We start from the raw sequence: 22,265 nt of genomic DNA, 5'->3' as shown, positions 1-22,265 counted from the left end.
ATTCTATGGAACAAGAATCCTACTGCTTCTAGTATTTATAACTTAAAGTCTCAAAGCAGCTACACACATTAAATATTTGATTCTAGCAAAGATATTTAGCTTTAATGTATAATGCTTACTTGAGAAATTGTAATTAGTTCATCACAGCCTGTTCTAGTGGATTTGCCATAGTTAAATTTAGCTAATTTTATATTCTGTATTTTTTAATACTTTTAATAAGAATGAGACAATATATAAGGCCTTACAAGAATTATGACTGATTTCTTATAATTATACACTACATTTTAAATATACTTTATGATTCTTAATCTTTGGATGGAAAGTACATTACATGTGATGGCTGTTAAAAATACTTCTCCGTCTTGCATTTTTCCTTCATTTGAGGCAGCACATTTCAACTATAAAGTATGTAACAGTGTCTGCTTTTGCCAAAAAAAAAAAAAAATCTCACCTTTTGGAGCTATAAAATATACAGAATTGAAAGCTGACACCTAATATATTTTTCATTAGATACAGATGTTCAATGTAGATTCTTTCTTCAAGTATTCATGGAAGTCAGGATAAAGAAAAATTTTCAGGTATAATGCATATAAGTAAAAATCATACCTTTTGGTAAGTTGATATTAACTTTTTCATAAAAAAGCATTTTTTTTGTAATTTATAAATTCTTTTAAATATTATAATTATTTTGTCACTTAACATTACGAATAGAATCTCTAAATTGCCATAGAGTTTAATGAAACAAGAATACCTAAAAACCTCATCTAAGTGTAGAAAAATCTTAAAACTAATATATATTTAACAATTTAAAATTTACCTTTTTTTTTTTTTTTTTTTTTTACCTTGGAATTTAATTGGTAATTTTGAAAATATTTCTAATACTAGAGGCCCTGTGCATGACATTCGTGCACTGGGGGCAGGGGAGGGGGATCTCCTCAGCTTGGCCTGTGCCCTCCTGCAGTCTGGGGAGTAGGACTAAGCTGGCAGACAGACATCCTCCGAGGCGTCCTTAGGGTTCCCACCACCCTTGCTGCACTTGTCAGCTGTGAGCTCAGCTTCTGGCTGAGCAGTGCTCCCGCTGTGGGAGTGCACTCACCACCAGGGGGCAGCTCTTATGATGAACTTTTGCCCTCTAGAGGTCAGTGCACATCCCAGCAGCCAGTTATTCTGCTGTTTGGTCGATTTGCATATTACACTTTTATTATATAGGAATTATTTTTCATACTTGTCTGCAAAATAACTTTCTTGTTAGAAAATGGAGGCCAGTATGGTGAATGCATGATACAAATTCAGTTGTGCTGGATTATTTTTCTTGATTTATTTCCTGATTTGAGTTGAGCTGCATTCTATCATCTATCTATCTATCTATCTATCTATCTATCTATCTATCTACCTATCTATCTATCTATCTATCTATCTATCTATCTATCTATCTATTATATCTATCATCTGTCTGTCTGTCTATCTATAAAAGACTACAATGCGTTGTGTCCCCTCGGGAGTTCGACCAGAAGACTGGGAGTTTGATCACTCGCTATGACAGTTGCTGACCACCAGGAACTGCATGGAACAAGGGAAGGCCCTGACCAGCAGCCATCGGCCCTGATCTCCAGCCAGGCCTAGGGACCCACCTGTGCAAGAATTTCATGCACCTGGCCTCTAGTTTTGAAATAATAGTCATTTTAAATAGGCTATGTCTGTGGTGAGTAATTAGAGCTACTGATGTTTTGCCACCTGCAGAAGTCATTATTCTAACTGGGGGCTGAAATGTGAACTATCCAGAAGGGAAAAAAAAGATTTTTTTTTTAATAAAGTAATTCTCTTTCCCTTTTTAACTGCCCTTCCCCCAAATCTGAAAAAGAAAATCATTTCAAACAGATGTTTCTTGAAATATAAATATGTTAGGTATTGTGAGTTTAACTTTAAGCCAGTAGTCTATCTATTGTTCCATGTGGGTTATAGTTAAGTGTTTATGGATTTGAGCTGCATGCATTTTTCTTAGGATAAAAGTTAACTCTGAGAGACTCAATATAAAATACTTCCTTTTATTTTGCCTTATTCACTTTTCACAAAGATAGTACCCAATGTTTTCTCAAAGTTCCCCAATAGTTTATTTCTTCATCTGTTAATTCATGTGCTCACTGAACATATTGTATTTACTATGTGCCTACTATGTGAATAACATTGTTTACCTTTGTAGATGTATGTATATGCGCGCATGCGCACGCACACATACACGTTCACACACACACACAGATTTACCTCAAGAGGTATATAGTGTATTGAAGAAGACAAAAAATTTAGACAAAACATGTTACCAGCTACAGAAGTTTGGTAATGCCAATGTGAGTGATACCCATGAGTATCACCACACAGAAAAGTGATCATTGTGAACCGGGAGAACCTTTTTCTGGATTTCTGATTAAAGGACAGCTGAAACTTGGCCAGACAGATAGAAGTAGGATATTGCAGGCAGGAATCATGCCAGGAGCAAAGCCCTGACAGCAGGAGCTGGAATTCCAGGTGGGCTATTGGAACCGTGAAGGCAGGGTGCAGACCACGGAGCAGAGTGTAAGGACATTAGATTAGAAAGCTAGATGAGAGGATTTGGGAAGACCTTTAGATATTGGGTTAAAGTGGACATATTTTATATTTTAGGTAGGGACGAAGATTAGGGACTCTTCATAATGATGAAGAAAAAGCCAGTGAAAGTGGTGTTTAGCAATAATAATTTCAGCAGTGAGTGTGATCTGTATTGGACAAAGAAATTGAGGGTACGCAGAATAGCTCTTGTTGCTAGAGGTTTAAGTATGGATCAGGACATTTCTTATTAAGATGATGCCACAAGAAACAGAAGGAAGCATGAATCTATAGGATTTGTCTTGAATAATTTGAAGGAAATGAAGGCAGGAAGATAAAATATTCTGAAACAGGATTATAGAACCAGGAGTAGGAGAGAGCTTTGGGGGAGATGAGTTTGGGGAGCATAGAAGAAAAACTTCAGTGGTTTTATAGGAGCTGGAGGAATAGAGCAATTAGGAGTGTCAATTAAATGGTAAAGAGTTTCTTTAGGATGCTACAAAATGTCCTACAGTTGTTTGTGGTGATGATTGTGCAAGTCTGTGCATACAGTGTAAGAAACCATGGAATTTTACATTTCAAATGAGTGAATTATAAAGAAGGTGAATTATATCACAATAAAACTGTTATAAAATACAAGAAAAAAAGAAGGAAAATATGCTTTGGGAACACATGAGAAGGGAAAAACAATGGTTAACCAGCTAAAGGTCAGGGATGGACAGTGTTGAATCATGGTCAGACCACCAGGAGAGGAAGTGAAGAGTGGTGTGAGGAGAGAGAATGGTTAGAGATAGTGTCTGTTTACAGTTTATCAATGACATTGATTTTACCTGTGTGAATCATTTCAGTTGGGAAAACAAATGTAATGGGATTTAGAGATATGGCTTTATGCATTGGCCATGCTGTTAAGGTAGCCAATGATGGTTGATTTTTGATATATGATGGCTCTATTTCATATTAAAGAAGAGAGCAAAGGCATGTATGTAACACAAAATGCATTCTGCTGTATGCCCTTGCCTTGCAGGCCCAAGTAATTATCTGGGCCACTGAGCAAATCTCAGGTGCTAAGCTGTCCAGTCATTGGTAGAAGCTGGTTCTTGGAGTGTCATTGACTGCCTGATTGCTAAATGGTGGCACTCTTTCGCCCAGAATATTCTTTTATCACTTTTAATAATGAAGTAAAACATGTATGCAGTTGACACTATTTTATACAAATGTAAAATATTGAGATTCTTGCTACCAAAGGATAACACAAAATTCCAAAGGAATATGTATTTCTTATGAGTTCCTATCCCAGACATATAACCCAGCTGGAATAGAAATGTTGATGGTACAGCTATGCCATATATGCTGCCATGAACTGTCACATTTGTGTTTGGGGCGTGATTGTGCTTTTGTAATGCTTCCTTTGGTTATTTCAGGGAAGGAGATTACGGCTGAAACATTTATGGAGAAATTGGACAATGGTGCCTTGCTCTGTCAACTTGCAGAAACTGTACAGGAGAAATTCAAAGAGAGCATGGATTCTAACAAGCCCACGAAGGTAACAGAGCCCAGGGCAAAATAACTGTTAGGATGTGGATCACACTTGCAGTTGCTTTTGAGTTGAATTTATTTTGAGGATTTCATTGAGAATGGATGCATTACTGTCTCTATTAACAACATGGTTGCTGTTCTCTAGTTACATAAATTGCATAATCCTTTCAGTAAGCCTAATTAAACAAAAGGTTATAGAAATTGACAGTATTAATACCCAGCGATTACTGTGGTATATAAACTGGCCAATCTGATACACTGACTAAAAATTTAGAGAAATAGTACAAGTCATCAGGCAATGAACAAAATCTAGTCAAGAAAGATTTCCTGAATAGGTCTTTGTTTTCAAGTAGATCATTGTGGCAGAATATTGGAAAAAAATATTTGGAATGGGTAACTTTTTGTTTCTTTTAATAGGTAGCAACATTGAATTAAGTGACTTTGGATAAATTATTTTCTTTCTGACTCCTCAGATTTATTTTCCACATATTAATTCTAATATTCTTTTATGTTTATTGTAAACATATAATAAAAAATATGATGTTTGATATTTTTTGAAGGAAAGAAGATAGATGATACTTTTCTTAAATTTTAATAGAGAAATGGAAAAAGTAAGGTTAAAATAATGTTAAAGTCAGCTTAAAATACAAATCAAAGACAACTATTAAACTTTCTGCAATTCTGGCAAAAAAAGGTAGAAGTGATTTTTTTAATGTATTGCTTCTTTATGACTACTGAATCCAAAATCCAAATGGAAGATTAATCTTCCTAAAACACTATTTTTATTTACAGTGCTGTACTTAATTTGGGAATAATATCCAGTATCACTTTGTATAGTGCTATCTATAATAATAAAAGCGGAATATGCTAATTAGACCAGATGTCCTTCCAGAGGAAGCCAGGGCTTTGAGGGAAGCCTGGGTCCCAGGTGCCGGAGGCAAGCCGGTGCCAGCAGCCAGTGGAAGGAAGGCCTACTCTTGCCCGAATTTTGTGCAGCGGGCCTGTAGTATAATATGAAAGCCCCTCTTTTTTTTTTTTTTTTTAAATTTTAAAAGTGCCTCTGTGAATGTATTAACTAATTTACTGGCTCCCATATTTGCTGCACATTGGAATCACCTGAGTATCTTTAAACATGTCTGAAACCTGGCCTGAACATTCTAATTTAATCCTTATTGGGAGCAACCTGGGGATGTCTAAAACGCTCTTCAGGTGATTCTAAAGTTCAGCAAAGTTTGCCCCCCTCCCCCACAGCATTCATTTTTTTCCTCCCCTTCCTCCACCCATTGTTTAGATGCAAACTAAGTGATTTTTGCGAGATCAGGAATAGATTCACTAAAACCCAGATAGTTAGGTTTACATTGAATATTTCCCATAGAGTAAAAGGAGGCTTTTAAATTGGGTATAAATAACCTGGGGGTCACAATATTAAGTGTGTGTGTGTGTGTGTGTGTGTGTGTGTGTGTGTGTAATTTCCTCCTTCCTTGGTATCTTGAAATGAGGGACAGTAGTGGCAAAGATAGATGAGCTGGTCAGTACCTTCCCTGAATTAGTGAAACTGTGATGTGTGTAGGGAGATATTAAAGCAGAATTTTAAAAAAATCAACAAACTTGATCCCATCTGAATTGATGTCACAGGAAGCACTTAGTAATTTTCTTCTAGCAACTTTCATGTTTTCATACTCATAGCAATATTTTTAGTTTAATGTGGGGATTTTACAGCTGTGTAAACACATTTGAGTAAGTTATGCTTGGTATGTGTGAAGCATGCCTGTGTTAAGAATTTTTCAAACACCCTAATATTTGAAAGAAAATTTAATAAATATATGAGAGTTTACATATTGAATATTTTAGATATAAATTCATGACTGTTATATTCTATTCTGGCTTGATAAAATACCCTGAGTGAAAATAAATTGCATTTTAACATATTTTTTTTCCAGGCATCAATAGGTCAATAGAAAAAAAATATAGCCTATGTTTGCTAGTTATAGTATTAATCTTAGCCTTTGCATTTTCTTCCTTTGCATGGAAGTGTTGCAGAGATTCTATATAATTAGGTAATATTAGGTGGAAGCATTTAGGAGTAGTGTGCAACAATTTAATTGTCATTAATTTATGTGCCATTCACTGTAATTATAAATGTTAATATTCTTGGGGCTGAGGATCATTAAAGGCAAAAATCCAAACAAAAGTAATCTTTCTAATACCTTATCAGGATGAGAAAACTATCACAAGTGATAAGCCCAAGGTCAGGTTTTCTGCTCTTTGACTCTTAATTACCTGACTCAAAGTTGGCATGTCCTGACAGACAGAATAACTGTTATATTGATGTTTGAACCTTCACTCCCTGGTCCAGATAGAGTCCAAATGTATATTTCCTCTGTTCTTTTCCTACCAGTCATGACTTTTTGATTTTTTGTGCAAGATTCTCTCAACCTCTCAGGCATCAAGATGGTGCAAATCCCTCAAGTGTTTATCCTCTCTCTTTTTCTTCTAACATTCTTTTCTGGGGTCAGAGCTTCCTTTGACTTCAAAGAGTCCTGGATAGTTAGATCAGGTTTTAAGCACATGAAAAAGAAAGGAGAGAGAGAGAGAGAGAGAGAGAGAGAGAGAGAGAGAGAGAGAGAGAGAGAGAGAGAGAAAAGTTCTGATACCAGGTAGAATGCTACATTATGTTCCTAGGAAGGAACTAAACATTCACCATCTAAATAGAATCTCATCCTTGTTTGGCAGAAAGAACATCCTAGTCAGATAGATTGCCCACAGTACTGTTGCCCATCAAGAATACCTAGTTCTCTGAGCTGTAAGGTAACAATACCTCAGGATGTTGTACCATCCAAGAATTAAACACATGAAGATTAGAGTTTTGCCCTTCAAAAATCAATAGTATGTTTTGTTAGAGAACACCTTGTCAAGATTGAATTCAGAGAAATCTAGAAATTTGTGTTTATTGCTGATATCTCTGTCAATAAGAAAGTATAGTAGAAGTGATAAGTTTTTCTTAATAATATTTCAACTGCAGTTAATTTAGAGTAATCCATTCCTGGTTTTATAACTAAAATAATTGTATATTTCTTAAGACACTAATGGTTTTGTGATGCAAATATAATGCTAGATTAAACCAATAGAATGAGTCAGGATAAGATGGAGGGAATATAGGTGTAATGATGTGGAAATAAATGATTTTTTAAGGGTTTATTTTGCTATTTGGAACTTAAGGGAAAAGCAAGAAAGAGAGAGAAGTTGGCGATCAAGTTAAATTTCCCAGGATTTAAAATAAATAATATAAATATATTCAAGTTTTAAATATATTAAATTATTTACCAGAATAAAAATAAATACCATTGTCCCTATTTTTCTCATTCCCTGACCACCTGGAAAAATTTTCATCTCTAGATCAGAGATAATGAAATGTCTTGCTTAATGTTTTTTTTTTTTTTTTTATATTTTGTTCCATCTTAAAGGATTAGGCCTAGCCAGGGCTCCATTACCATAGTAATAAAGGTTAGTCTGTCATGTAGAAGGATATGAAAAGAAGCTTTACTTTTACCCCTTACCCACTGTTAACTCGTCATAGGGGATTTGGATGGGCTAAATTATACAGGCTGAGATGAAAAAGAAAAAAAAGGAGCAGTGTGAAAAAGTAGGTATAATAAGGAGTGCATGATGTACTTATTGAATTTACTTGGATCTTCATGCCTATCAGACTAATCCCTTATGTAACACTTTTGCTCACTGACAAGAGTATTACTGGGTATAACTAAAAATATGGACAAATTGATTATCTAGCCCTAAGCTCATGATAAACAGTTCAAGTTTCATGGCCTGGTACCAGGTGTAGATTCAACCTCCATTAAACAACAGTAACAGGCTAGGAAGATTTTGATGATGTCCTTTACAAAGAAGGCAGTATTCCTTCATAGCTCCTACTACTTAGCCCAGAGACTTCCTTGCATTGGCAAAGCCTCCATCCTGAATCCCCATGGCATTCATCCCCTACTCTCTGGGATGCATGTATATTATGAAACCATTTGCTTTGTCTACTATTTCTGCTCTTTAATATCAAGTAAGCAATAGATTATGATATATGAGTTTAATATCTTGTGTGACATTGAAATATCCATTGTTTCTTGGTTATGTCATAGAGCAGGATCTGATATGCAAGACGGTAAATTTTGTGATTTTTGTCAAGTGCATACAGACTGCTTCTGGAGTTTTCTATCAATCAAGATTAAGAAAATTATATTTTCCAGATGGATAGATACATGCCCAGTACCAGGATATTTACTAATATTAATGAAAAGACCTCATCTGGAATAACAACTCTGATTGAAGCTGTCTCTACATTTTAATTTTTCTGTTGTTTTCTATATCCTATCCATCTTTTATATTGGCTTAAATTGAGTGGAGATGCCATAGAAAAAAATTTTCCTTACAATGTTTGGATCATTGATAGCAGCATGAATCTACACTCTCCCCCACCCCCAATTCTAGTGTTTTATTTGGTCCTTCTTCCCAGTAAAACATTATTCTATATGTCAAGCAATAAAACCTCTGACAGTTTCTGTTCTCATATCCATGACAATTACTCATACAGAAAAAAAAAAAAATGGAAATAACTTCTGTCCTGTTCAAAGCTGCAGTTGTCAGAGTGTGAGATGGACTGAGGTAAAAAAAATCTATCTGTTGCCTTATCCTTACAAGGTATTTTTCCTTCTCTGATGCATAGTGTATAGTTCAGATCTCTTTAAAGATTCATAGGAAGCTTTACAGTAAGGACTTGAGATCATGTCTCTTTTCATTAAGTGGGTCCTGGGTCCATAAATTGGCTCTAGTCTGGAAATTGAATCATCAAAAATATTCTCTTGCTTTGTCATTGTTGCTGTTTTTGCTATGCAAGTCAAGCACTTAGGGAGTTGCCTTTCCATGTGCACCTAAAGGCCCCATGATTAATAAATCACAGTCAGATCTCTGGTGGTACAGATCATGCTAGGATATTTGATTAGCCTGCTTTGTGTTTTGCCAGCTCTATCCATCTTGCCTATGGAATTTAAGTGCCACCATATGTTCCTGTCACCTACATTCTCAATCTGGAGGGACAAGTCACAAAAAGTTCTAGAACTTTCCTAGCCAATCTGTTCTTTATATCTTAGTGAACAATAGAGCCTCTCTGGGTCCCACTGAGTGACAGAGTAAAAAAAAAAAAATGCTTTAGTGACCTATACATTCTAAATGACATACAGTATTTCTTCCCCAGATTTTGAATTCCTTTCTCTATATTATACCAAATGATTTCTGGCCTTTTAGCATCATCTAGTGTGGGTTCACATTGCATGTACGTTGGTATTAGCAAAACTATCAGATTTTACAGGATTAGATCATGGCCTCACCTTGATTGACATTTGGTGAGACTCAAAAAAAAAAAAAAAAAAAAAAAAAAAGAGGAATTATTTTCCAAACAAGGGGAAAAGGAATCCTGGAATAGGAGAGATATCCTTTATGATCTCCTCCATATTTATGATTACCCCATTGGTCAGAGGACCTGTAATATTGTTAACTTAGTTGATTGCTTGTCTTTATCTGTTTACTGGATACTCAAGGACATGGTTTATGCTTTATTCATATATAGGTCTATCATAATGTTCAGCACATATAGGTGCTTGATAGATATGCTTTTGGATGAATAGATGAATGAATTGTCCAATGTAGATATATATACTTTGAAGATCCAAAATATTATCAGTGGGTTTTAGCAATCTTTAGTTCTTATCCTGAAGACTTTTATTCTCATCAAATTTGAAATTCCTCCCTCTGCTGGTTTTGCTTAACTCCCAAGTTCTTGATGTTCAGAATCATAAGGAACAAAGTGAACTTTTGAGTAGTGGAGAAGAAAGAGGACTGGTGAATTTCAGGGTGGTTCAGGGGAAGAAAAAGGATCTGAGGACATCAAAAGTGCTGACAGGAGATTGACTAATGCAACAGACCCTGGAGGTCTAAACTAGTTAGGAAGAGAATTCTAGAGGAGGCTGATCATTTTGTTAATTGTAGATGTTATATATTCATAGGATGTGTTATTACTTGAGTTCCGAGCATGATCTAAAGATAAAAATAATGGCAAAATGAGCATATTAATATCCAAATGTTTTATTCAATGTATAGATTATTTTCCAAGGTCTGTTGATAGTGTTTGCCATGGTCCCAATAAAATAAGGAGTGGTAACTGTGAATTTGCTCACCATTGAGAATTAGGAAAAGAATAATTCTAGGGCCTTTCTTGTAACAAATATTCAAGAGATATTTTTGACCTGAAATGAGCTATTGTTAAGGTAATTAAGAGTTCTATCTTTCAATTACTGAAGAAACCATAAAGATGAATTACTGTGAGTTATTTTTGCATCTTTTTGCTCAATAGCTGCCTCTTTTGTCCAATAAAAATATTTGGTGAGTGACATGGGAATATAAGAGCCATTGTTTCTTCTCAGAGCCCCTAATTAGCCAGCTACCAAAACACTATTTAACAACCAAGGAAAAAATACACTGTAAAAGGGCAGGGGGGAATCAGAGAATTCCAGGGCTTAGGAACAATGAGCAATAAATGCTGCTATTGGCTTTCCAAAAGTGTGTTATTTGATTAACCCAGGGATAGTGCAAAAAGGAGATAAAAGTGATCATGGAGTATAGTAAGTTTAACACTTTATCAACTTTAATATAGACTATTATGAATACAGTTATTTTATGATAATTGAGCCCTACTTATATACATTATTTTAAAATTTGATAGATGACTGATGAGAATATTGTTAAGAATAAGAGATGATACTTACTGTAATACATATATTTTGAAATCAAGCTTATTAAGGGGTTTCTTAAAAATTAAATTTGGTGTGGCTAACTTTAGAATTTAAAACATATAGTGTACATTGATGATTTTGTACATGTAATCTTATTAAATTTTATTTTTTGTGTGTCTGGTAATTTCTTAAGCAAATGTTGTGTTAATTAAAAATAATAGCTGCTTTACAAAATATACACAGAAGGACACATTATGTTTATATTCTTTATATATGCACCTATTGCAATGATTTTAAGTGGATTTTGGTACATTAATTTGGCCATTCCTACTACTCATACACTAATACATCTTTTAATCTTCTTTTTATTATAAAGTCAAAGCCTCATTTGGTTATCCTCAATGAATCATAGAGGAATTGCTACTCTCCCTCTTATCATATAACTTTCTTGCTGAGTGGCAAAGAAAGTCAGTGAATATCTAAGAAGGTGGACTGAGATTCTTTTTTTTTTTTTTTAAATATATTTTATTGATTTTGTACAGAGAGGAAGGGAGAGAGATAGAGAGTTAGAAACATCGACGAGAGAGAGTCATCGATCAGCTGCCTCTTGCACACCCACTACTGGGGATATGCCCGCAACCAAGGTACATGCCCTTGACCGGAATCGAACCCGGGCCCTTCAGTCCCCAAGCCGACGCTCTATCCATTGAGCCAAACCGGTCTCGGCTGGACTGAGATTCTTGAAAAAAATTACTTAAAACAGTATAGTTTGTTGAATTATCTATTGATGGAATTAGAAGTTGGACTACATTATGGCTTTACATACTTAACTATTATTTGGACAAGCGTAGAGGTCTTGGCCAAATGAAAAATAACCATGTACAAAGCTTGGAAGTAACCTTTATGGCAAGCATTCGTGTCTGAGACAGCTTTTCCTTTTATGTACTTGAAGCAAATGAAATGGAGGAGAATTATTTTCAGAAATCCCCTCACATTATAGGAGAGAAAAGTATAATTTGTTCTCATGTTTGGCTCCTTTTTTTAAATCTGTTGTCAACAAGTAGTTGCCAACTTTTTAAATGAACAAGAGCAGGTCATTATTTTCCCAAATGTGAATGTTGTCCTATGGGGGTTTGTCTCTGATGAAGTCTTCGAGCTGAGATGTGAGAGAGGGTATTTCTAGAATCCCTACATTCCAGAGCGAGGGAGAGAGGCAGACTAGGTTGCAGCATTTAGGGATTTGCCAAGTTTCAGACTACAAATTTATGTCAATCTGCTGATAGAGGACCCTTCTTCCAAACTGTCCAGAAGTTCTTTGCTTGCAAAAGTTCAAACTGAAGCCCTGGCCAGTGTGGTTCAGTGGTCAGAGTGTTGGTCCTCACACTGAAGGGTTCAATTCCAGGTCAAGGGCACATATCTGGGTTGCAGGTTTGATCCCCAATCCTGTCAGGGTAAGTGTGGGAGGCAACAAATGGACGTGTCTCTCTCACATGGATGTTTCTCTCTCTTCCTCCCTCTCCCCCCGTCCCCCCTCGCCTCCCTTCCACTCCCCTAAAAGCAATGGGAAAATATCCTCCAGTGAGGATTAAGTAAAACAAAAAGAAGTCCAAACTAAGTTAGTGTTTGGTACAGTAAGTGACATTCAAGGTACATGAGGCATAAGATTACAAATAAAGCATGTTGAATTGAAACTTCAGAAAGCATGAAAACAATTAATACAAGTTCTGGGATAGAAGATGGAGGTCCACGCACGTTTTTCAAATACATGATTTCACAGAACCAGCAGAATGTTCTCCCGAGCAGAAAAGTTAACCTGATCGAATTTTTCCATGGCGACATCATCTCTTGCACTTAAGGGCTCACATCCTGCACTTAACCGCATGCAGACACATGGGCAAGACGAGATTGTAAGAGGAGTGTAGCTGGGGAATGTTTTCGTGATACTCGATAGCACTAATTGCAGTCACTGCTGTTTCAAAGCACTGAGGATATGGAATACTGTGTCATGAAAGTCACTCTCACCATATGGAAAATAGAAAATTAATTATTTTTAAATGAGCTGTTACTAAATGCTTCGGAGAAATTCAGGTCACTCGGACAAATCAATAATGACTATACTAGTACATGCCATTTCTTAGAGGAGACCATTCCAAGATTTTATAACAAGCCTTTGTAAGGATCTGAAAAGGAGGGGGAAAGAGTTCCTTCTTAATGTAAAAATGTCTGCGATTGCGAGGTGATTTATAATGGAAGTACTCACCATATTTGTGTGTGTGTGTGTGGTCCAAGGTGGTACTGGTACATTACAGAGCACTGGCATAATGTTTTTTTGGATGAGGTAATTCACTTTACAGTCTATAGAACTCCTCAACTGTATCTTAAGCTTTTCGAGGCTGGCTACATGAATACCTTCCATTGTTTCACTTAGCAGTTTGAAAATGCATTACATATCATGCATGAAGCCGCATAGTATGTATTTTGTGTTTATACTACTCTGCTAGTCATGTCTAATTTCACACCAACTTAGGCTGCTTGTCTAATGGATGTCTTGCTGGCATTCCTGCTCCATATAAGAAATGAACAGTGTTAGCCATATGTTTATCTTGAAGCCAAAATATAGAAAGAAAAAAAAAAAAAGCTTAATCAAAAGTTAAAGATATTTAAACCTTCAAAGTAAAAAGTAAGATAGGAATCTCAAAATGTGAATGAACCCACTACATTCTGAATAAATTCAGAAAATCTCTTGAGAGTTTCTTTTGTCCTAGATGTTCTGAAGGGCGGCCTCTCCCTTGTAGGTCGGGAATACTTGTTTTTGCACCATGTCTTTAGCAGCTGGGTGCACTCCTTGACTCACTTCTCATAATGTTGTTTTTAAATATATGAAATAAAACATATGCAATTACAAATACAAAATCAAGGGAATCAATTATATTAAATGAGTTATTACAGTATTAAGAATAAATATTAACGCACCAACTAAAAACAAAGAAGCACTATATCTGCTTTTTAAGATTAACCTGGTTCTTAAAAAATACTGTCATTGCCGAGACCGGTTTGGCTCAATGGATAGAGCGTCGGCTTGGGGACTGAAAGGTCCCTGGTAAGATTCCGGTGAAGGGCATGTACCTTGGTTGAGGGCATATCCCCAGTAGGGGGTGTGCAAGAGGCAGCTGGTCGATGACTCTCTCTCTCATCGATGTTTCTAGCTCTCTATCTCTCTCCCTTCCTCTCTGTACAAAATCAATAAAATATATTAAAAAAATACTGTCGTTTTTAAATATAGGAGAAAGTAACCCAAATATTCTCAACATCTGCAACATTTATTATGTAAATAAAAATTTCTACAATTTCTGCCCTAGCCAGGTGGCGCAGTTGGTTGGAGTATTGTCCCATACTCTAACTTCAGGTTCAATTCCTGGTCAGGGCACATACTCAGGTCACATAACTAAGTTTCAGGTTCAATCTCTGGTTGGGATGCTTATGGGAGGCATCGGATGTTTCTCTCTCTCTCTCTCTCTCTCTCTCTCTCTCTCTCTCTCTGACTCAAACCAATAAAAACACATCTTTGGGGAATGTTTAAAAAATCTACAATTTCTATTGAGAGAGCTAATGTATTTGCTTATATTAATAATGAAGGGATATATATATCTAAATATATGTATCAATTATATATTTGTAAATGATAAATGAGGAACCAAAGCATATTTTGATCCATGTTGTCATGGATCAAAATTTGCTATATTTAAATGTTGTTTAAAGATTAAAAAGTAGGTATTTGATTTTTTTCTCAGACTTAATGAGTGCCCCTGTGATGTGATGATAAAGAAATGTATCAAGTATATTTAAACATTTACAATGTACTTATTCTGTGCCAGTTAGACTATGCTTTTAAAAATAGATTACATCATCAAGTAATTTAAAACTTAAGTCAGATCATGTCCTTCTTAGCTCAGAATTCTCAATGGCACCTTGACTTACTTGGAGTAAAAGCCAAAATCTTTACGATGGCCTGCAGGGCCCTCAAGGTCTGTTCTCTAGCTACCTATCTAATCTCACTTCCTGGGACTTTCTCCTCTCCTCACCTGATTCAGCCACTCAACAAGCAGTTACCACTCACCACAGGGCCTTTGCAATTGCTTTTTTATTTCCCTTGAACATTCTTTCCTCAGATATGTGTATATCTTGTTTCTTCTCTCGAGGCCTTTGTTCTTTTGCCTGATACCTCCCCTGAAAATCCTATATAAAGTACCTTACAAGGATGATTTCCTAGAATTTTCAACTAATAGACATTGATGGAATGCTAACTATGTTTAAGAAGTTTATAAATAAGAAAAAGAGCCAATCATTACTGTCTTCACTCAAAGGCCTCACAGTTTAGTTAAGTAAATAAATAGGAGCATATAAAATACAGGAATAAATGATAAGTGGTCAATAAATAATATATAGCAGTGGTTCTCAACAAAAATAGAACCAGAGACATAGAAACACTGAGCAGACTGTCCAACCTATGAGGGAAGGCAGGGGGTGAGGGGTTAAGAGATCAACCAAAAAACTTGTCTACATGCATATGAGCATAACCAATGGACACAGACAGTAGGAGGGTGAGGGCATGTGCTGGGGGGGGGGGGGCAGCCAGGGAAGAGATCAATGGGGGAAAAAGAAGACTCATGTAATACTTTAATCAATAAAGAATTTAAGTTAAAAAACAAACAAAAAAATAAAAAAAAGTTTGTGTCACTATAACATACATTATATTGATGACATTCAATCAATTAATCAGCACATATTAATTGAAACCTAAAATAGTATGATATACAAGGTACCTTTCAGAGTAGCAAAAAAAGGGAGGATAACATCAAATTAATACTTAAGCAAACAGTGCATTACAGCTGTGTTATGTACAGGCATGAGAGAGTCCAATTTCATGAATAGACCTAACCTACTCTTTTAGGATTTTTTCATTGTGTATATTAAAGCAGGATTGGGGCCTAAACAGACATAGAGGAAATTCACAGTGTTCCAAATACAGAGAATAGCATATGTGAAGGACCTCAGATGTGGCAGTGCATAGTGTCTTTGAGAATCTAAAGGAAAGTGTGTCTGGATACAGGTACGTAATACCAGAGCATCAGGAGGTGAGACCAGTATTCCTTTCAATTCTGCTCAAGAAAAAAATAAAAGTAAATGAGTAAGGGGCCATTCTAGAGATAACTTTGAATATGCTTTAGTTGGCATAGTCTATAAAAGACTTAAATCTTAGCCAGTTGAAACACATCCTTGTATGGTTACATCTGCTGATCTAGGCAGTAGATTCTACAGAAATTCTGAAGCAAGTCTTGGAGACGTTTACATGGAAGCAGTGGAATCTGAATCATCTAGACCTGGTGCAAATAGATGGACAGAGAGAAAAGAAAAGTAATATAAACTCATAGTAAATGAGCCAAATATTGGCACTGGGAAAGTACAAACATATTCTAGGGATATTGAATAGACAAGCGTGGTCAATGTGGAGAGAATATGTAGAGGATGTTGGGCACATGACTTGTGAAGTTGACCCATATTTTGTAAAGGTTATGTATTATAGTCTTGAACTGGAGCATTACATTAAGAAAGATTAATATGATGATGATGATGATGATATATAGGTTGAATTGGAGAGATTTGAGGAACATTTTGTAAAGTTTATGTTCAGACATAAGATATTAAAGGATTTAGAATAAGGGCATCAAAACTTTTCTGAAAGAGGCAGGGTAACAATTGAAGAAATGTTTATTAGAAAATAACAATACATTGGATTGGCAACTTATTGGTCACTGCAGAAAGCGGTGAGTGAAGAATCAAAACTATACTATAATTTTTGAAGTTTGAAAAACTATAATGATGAGAAGACAAAACTAAAAGAAAGAAATTTAGTTTGGAAGAAAAAATAAAATGACATGACAGGTATCTGAGATGGCAAGATATATAAGTAGAAATGAGGGCTATTTTTGAGTTTGTGCCTATGCGTGTCAGTGATCATTAAAATCCTCAAGAGTTTCATTGAATCTCCAGGCTAAAATTTAACATTCTAAAAAACTTCCATTGCCTCAGTTTTCTAACAGAAACATTTTGAAACTTTATTATATGCTAGGCACAATTTCAAGTACTTCCTATATAAACTCATCCTTCCCTCAAAGTGACTCGATATTGTAGGTCTTATTATTATGCCATTTCACAGATGAAGCTAAGTTACTTGCCTGACATCACACAGCTAATACATAAATATCCAGGATTCAACCCAGGAGATCTAGTTCCAAAATTTGTGCTTGTAACTACTCTACTCTGTTTCCCCTCAATGGAGGTTAATATATGCCTTAGCTACAGTCAGATTTTTATTCAAAAATATTCCACAAATACTATTTGATAGGTATTATATTGGGTTCTGGAGATAAAATGGTGAACAAAACCAGACACTGTTTCATTCCTGGGGAACTGAACAGTCTGGAAGGAGAGAGCTGCTAATCAATTAATCACATGCGAGAACATAGACAGCAGTTGGAGCACTTGAATAATGTGTGTTTTAACCAATTACAAGGAAGTGTGTGGGATGGGGGGGATAGGGAGGGAGTTTGTGGGTAAGTGATCCTTCATCTGGGATTAGAAGTTAATGGAGCAAAGAGGTATGGGAAAGGCAGGGAGAACAGTTATGTGTAAGGACCATGTCAGGGGAGGAAGGGGGAGAATTTGTAGGGGGTAACAGTGCTAGTGTAGGAGAGAATAAAGGCCTTGGTGGTAGGTCAGCAGGTTAGCACCAAGGAAGCCACAATATAAGGAGCTTTGTCTTTGTCCTAAAAGCACTGGGAAACTACATTTGACTTTTGAAACGTCTGCCCTGATTAGAGTGTGGAGAACAGACACAAATGCATAGCATGGTGAAAAAAATTAGAAGATGGGTGAAAACAAATTGTAATTAAATCACCATACAAATGTAAAACATCTGTTTTAACTTCTTTTGCCTACATTATGTGGGCTTATTGCAGCAATTACAGACGTGATGATGTAACTGTTTTTCCAGGCTCATCAGAGAATTCTTTGTAAATAGAACTTCAAGTAGACATGTATTAGAAAGAAGTAACATTAAGCAAAGAGGCTATCATCTAGATTCTAGAAGTAGGATTAAGCATTTCTAAAACATCTTAGTTCATCCTCAAAACATGTTACAAATGATGGACCTGAAGTTCATCCCTTATTTTCAAATTTACTGAGAGTCTAGGGACCAATTATTAGTCAAGCATTAGTTAATTGATGGACACTTATAATGTCAGAGTGCCGAAAAGCTGCAGTGCAGTGAAGTTAGCAAAAAAAGGGAGGGGCAGCTTTTGCTTAAAAAAAAAATGTTTAGAAATCTGTTAGTCACTGAAATAAATTGGATTTCCTGGAACCCACTGTAAAACAACCTTTAGAATTCTGAAAATGCTTTTCTTTGTTGGATACTTTTCAGATGGGTACCAAAAAAGTAGATTAAACTAAAAGATTAGATTCATCTTTTAAGTGACGCTGTGAACTCAAAATTTGCTGCCACTATTTATAAATTATTACATCTTTGAATATATAAAATGTTTCTTGGAAAGACAAAATTCGATACATTTCAAAAGAATTTTCTTGTCTATTTCCTTAAGGTAGTTCCTTGACTGTAGAAGAGACACAGGAAACTGACACATTCTCAAAAACATTTTAAAAACCATCCCCAATTTGTTTTTGCTTCTTTAATTCATTTCTTATTAGCAGCTACTATTAATTTTGTTGAGAATATGAGGGACTGTCACTACTAGTATCCAATACTCCTTTCTCTGAGAAATCTTTTACATTTAGAGAATATGTTTTTCTTCCTCTATTCAAACTTCACTCTTTCAGTTTTGCTACACTGGCTGTGACTTACAAGTGTTCCAAGATGAAAGTGATAAAAAAGAAAGAAGGAAATCACTGTTTTTTGCTTCTGTAGAATTATCTATTTTTTTCTTTATTCCCTTAATCCATCGTTGTCAACAAATGACATAGTTATTTTTCCAGAGCACACACATAATTTGGTTACTTCAGAGTTTAAAAATTGAGATTTCAGGCCATCAACCACATTGGATCCAGTGATTCAAATTCAGAGAATATTCACATTAAAATATTCACATCTGGATTCCCAAATTCTTCTGGAAATTCAGAAGATCAAACAGCATTGGCATTGCATCTCTTTATGGTAACAGTGAGGTAGAACTAAGTGAATAAGGCTGTCCCTCCTGGACATGCCATGAACTCTTTAGTTTTCCACAGTTTCCACCGTTCCATTTAGTCCCCTGGAGCTCGCCATTTCATTCTATTATTTAATCTGCCTGGCTTCTTCTGGAAATTTGGGATTAGAATATTAGTAATTCTTGTTAGGCATAAAATACCCTTGTGATCCTGGCCCAGCTGACTTTTTTTGCACTCATCTTTTCCTCCACATTCATTCTGTATTCATCCATAGCACACATGCTTGTTCAGGCCTCTGCCAGATGTTTTCCTTAATGCCATTTTGCAAATTGCTTCTCCTTTGTAAGGCTTTTTTGTAATGATTCCTAATCAACCGCTCCCAAAAGTCCACGTGCATACTCTTAAATTCAAAGAACTGAATTTAAACTTCTATTTAAGTACTTAAACTTCTATTGCAGTTCTTAGCACATAAGATCATGATTTTTTTAAAGTCTGTTTTCAAAGACGCTGAGGGTCTTCAGAAATACTATAGCATGGCCTTGTCTTCCTTCTCTTTCAGTCCCTGATGCTGAGTGTTACAACTGGCATGGAGCTGTGCTTTCATAATGATTGGTTGAGTGGAATCAGATTAAGTTTTTACTAAACTTTTCTAGAAGGCCCCAACACTTAACTCCAAAAGTCTAGCCCTACACTTAATTTTAAAGATAGGGCTAGACTTTTGGAATTTTTAAGAAGACAGTCTCTGTCTAGTCGTATGTAAACAATTAGTCGGGAGAACAGAAGCTTTTCATAGTAGCAGAGCATTTAGATAATCATTCCCACATGGTTGTATATGTACAATTAGGCACAATATATACACAAGTGGAAAGAATGCATTTGTTGTTGAAGTTCCTGTATTTTCTCCTCAACAAAGCCTTTGGTGCTTCTTAAACAACTGTCAGTGACATAATCACTTTTTTGTAGACTTTGATTTTTAGAGCAAAATTGATCAGAAAGTACACAAATCAATGAACTTATACTGACACATTGTCACCCAAACTCCAGAGTTCATTCCTGTCGTATATTCTCTGGGTTTTGACAAATGCCTAGTGACATATACCCACCATTATAGTATCATTTAGAAGAGGTCCACTGCCCTAAGAATCCCATGTGATGAATGAATGAGTAACATGATGAGTCACCTATTTATCCCCTCCTCCTCCCAATCCCCTAAATCATTTTTCTGTTTCTATAATTTTCCCTTTTCCAGAATGCCATAAAGTTGGAATAATCCAATATTTAGCCTTTCAGGTGGACTTCTTTCACTTAGTAACACATTTAAGGTTTCACCATACCGTTTATGATTTAATAGCTCATTTCTTTTTACTGCTGAATAGTAGTCCATAGTCTGGATGTACCACAGTTTATCCATTTATCTACTGAGGGGCATCTTGTTTGTTTCTACATTTTGGCAATTATGAATAAAGCAGGTTTTTGTGTGTACATAAATTTTCAACTCATTTACATCTTAATGTTCATTGTCCACTTCATCTTTTAAACCTGAAATTTGAGTATTTTTGAGGACTACGTTTGGCTGTCATTTTCAACATCACTTGATATTATGCCAGAAATAATTTCAGATATTTCAAAATACTTAAAATATTGACCATTATTATCCTTTACTATTATTATTTTTATTGTTTATCATTTTACAGGATAAATCAGAATTTGGCCATGAGAAATATCTTTTTTTCTATAGTCATGTGAATATTTTTATGATGTTATTATATATGATAGAGATTGCACCAAATTTTGCTGTAAGACCTGTTCTTTCTCAAGTGAGGGAGGAAATATTATTTTTCTTCTTATAAGTTCCTCTGGTTGGCCCAATAATTCAATTGAATAAGCAGGTTAATAGGAGAAAAGAACTAAGTTTGTTATGTATTTACATACAGGGGTTTTATAAAAATATGGGGCCCTACCTAGGACAAATTAGCAGTTGAGACTTATATGCCTCTTTGAGCTAAGGAGAAAGTGTGATGTATGGTTTGGGACAAAGGGCAGTAAAGCAATCCACACAGAGATGGAAAAGCAAATGTTTGATAAAGAAACGTTTGCTGAGACATTTTTATCAATGGGACACAGTGAGCTTTTATCCAATGGACCTTGCTAAGTCCCTCCCTGTCTATCACACCTCGATCATGTTAAACTATCCTTGTCTATGATGATCATTCTCTTCCTGGAGCAGATCCTCTATATAATCTTTTTTTTTTTTTTTTTTTTTTTTTTTAGGAAGTAAGAGGGAAGGGAAAAGATTTTTCCTGAGTCTTTTGTTTCTTAACATTAACCAGCTTAAAATATTCAATATCCCAAAAGGTTTATTTTGGGTTGGCACATTCTGTTTCCCTTCAATATGTTGGAGGCAAAAGGTCCATTTTGAATTCAATCCTAGTGAGATTGAGTGGCTACTGTTCTAAATCATAGCTCAATTTGTCTGAGGAGTGAGGTCCTATTGCATAACCCCCAGGAGAAATTGAAGGTACCAGGAAGGGTTTTCCCCTATTTTTAATTTTAACAACTTTTGATCTTGAAGAATATATTTCCATCCTTTCTAAAGTCATTTAGTCATTATATTTAAATGTCTTCATGCTGTGAATGCTCATTGAAATGATTTTATTGACTTTTCTTTCAATAAAATACATAGCAAAACTAAAAATAGCAAGGGGATGGAAACATTGATTCCATCATGGAAAATGTGACTTTATTGTCTGCGTATTTGCACAGCATGTTCTGTATGCCCTTTGGAAAAGGAAATATATTAGTTTTTGGCACTTCCGCCATCTTTTATATATTTGTTCTGTTTTATATCTGAAATAACTGCAATCAAGGGGAGTAGTTTGTCTCAAACTTTTGTGAAGAATGTTATTTTAAACTATCGATAGTATTAAAATTTCAGTTTACTGCATAAAGAGGAGTAAATATGCCATTCTCTAAATTATTTTCTAGTTTTAATATCTCAAAGAGAATGTATAATTTTTTATTTTAACATTACCTGAACAAAAAAAAGGGAATAAATGTTGAAATATATTAAATTAAAGGAATTGGTAAGCTGTCAGGGGCAATTAGAAGTATATGGGCATAAGAGATGGCATGATTTGA

General features: G+C 35.4%; 1 protein-coding gene across 10 annotated transcripts in view; it reads left to right on the top strand.

Annotated features, from left to right (window-relative positions):
- The window catches only part of GAS2 (growth arrest specific 2), a 139,835-nt gene that overhangs the window by 37,440 nt on the left and 80,130 nt on the right, over nucleotides 1-22,265 (top strand). For all 10 annotated transcript variants that reach the window (XR_006740916.1, XM_045578030.1, XM_045578031.1 and 7 more), the window contains one exon: nucleotides 4,002-4,123. Coding sequence is in view for 9 of the 10 variants with exons in the window: in XM_045578030.1 (XP_045433986.1) it covers nucleotides 4,002-4,123 (122 nt within the window). In the remaining variant the exon portion in view is untranslated. The remainder of the gene's footprint in view (nucleotides 1-4,001; nucleotides 4,124-22,265) is intronic.

Source organism: Pipistrellus kuhlii, unplaced genomic scaffold (genome assembly GCF_014108245.1).
Source record: "Pipistrellus kuhlii isolate mPipKuh1 unplaced genomic scaffold, mPipKuh1.p scaffold_m20_p_9, whole genome shotgun sequence".
NCBI classification, from domain to species: domain Eukaryota; kingdom Metazoa; phylum Chordata; class Mammalia; order Chiroptera; family Vespertilionidae; genus Pipistrellus; species Pipistrellus kuhlii.
Note: the sequence above shows the minus strand (reverse complement) of the source record. Positions and strands in the feature narration are given on the sequence as shown.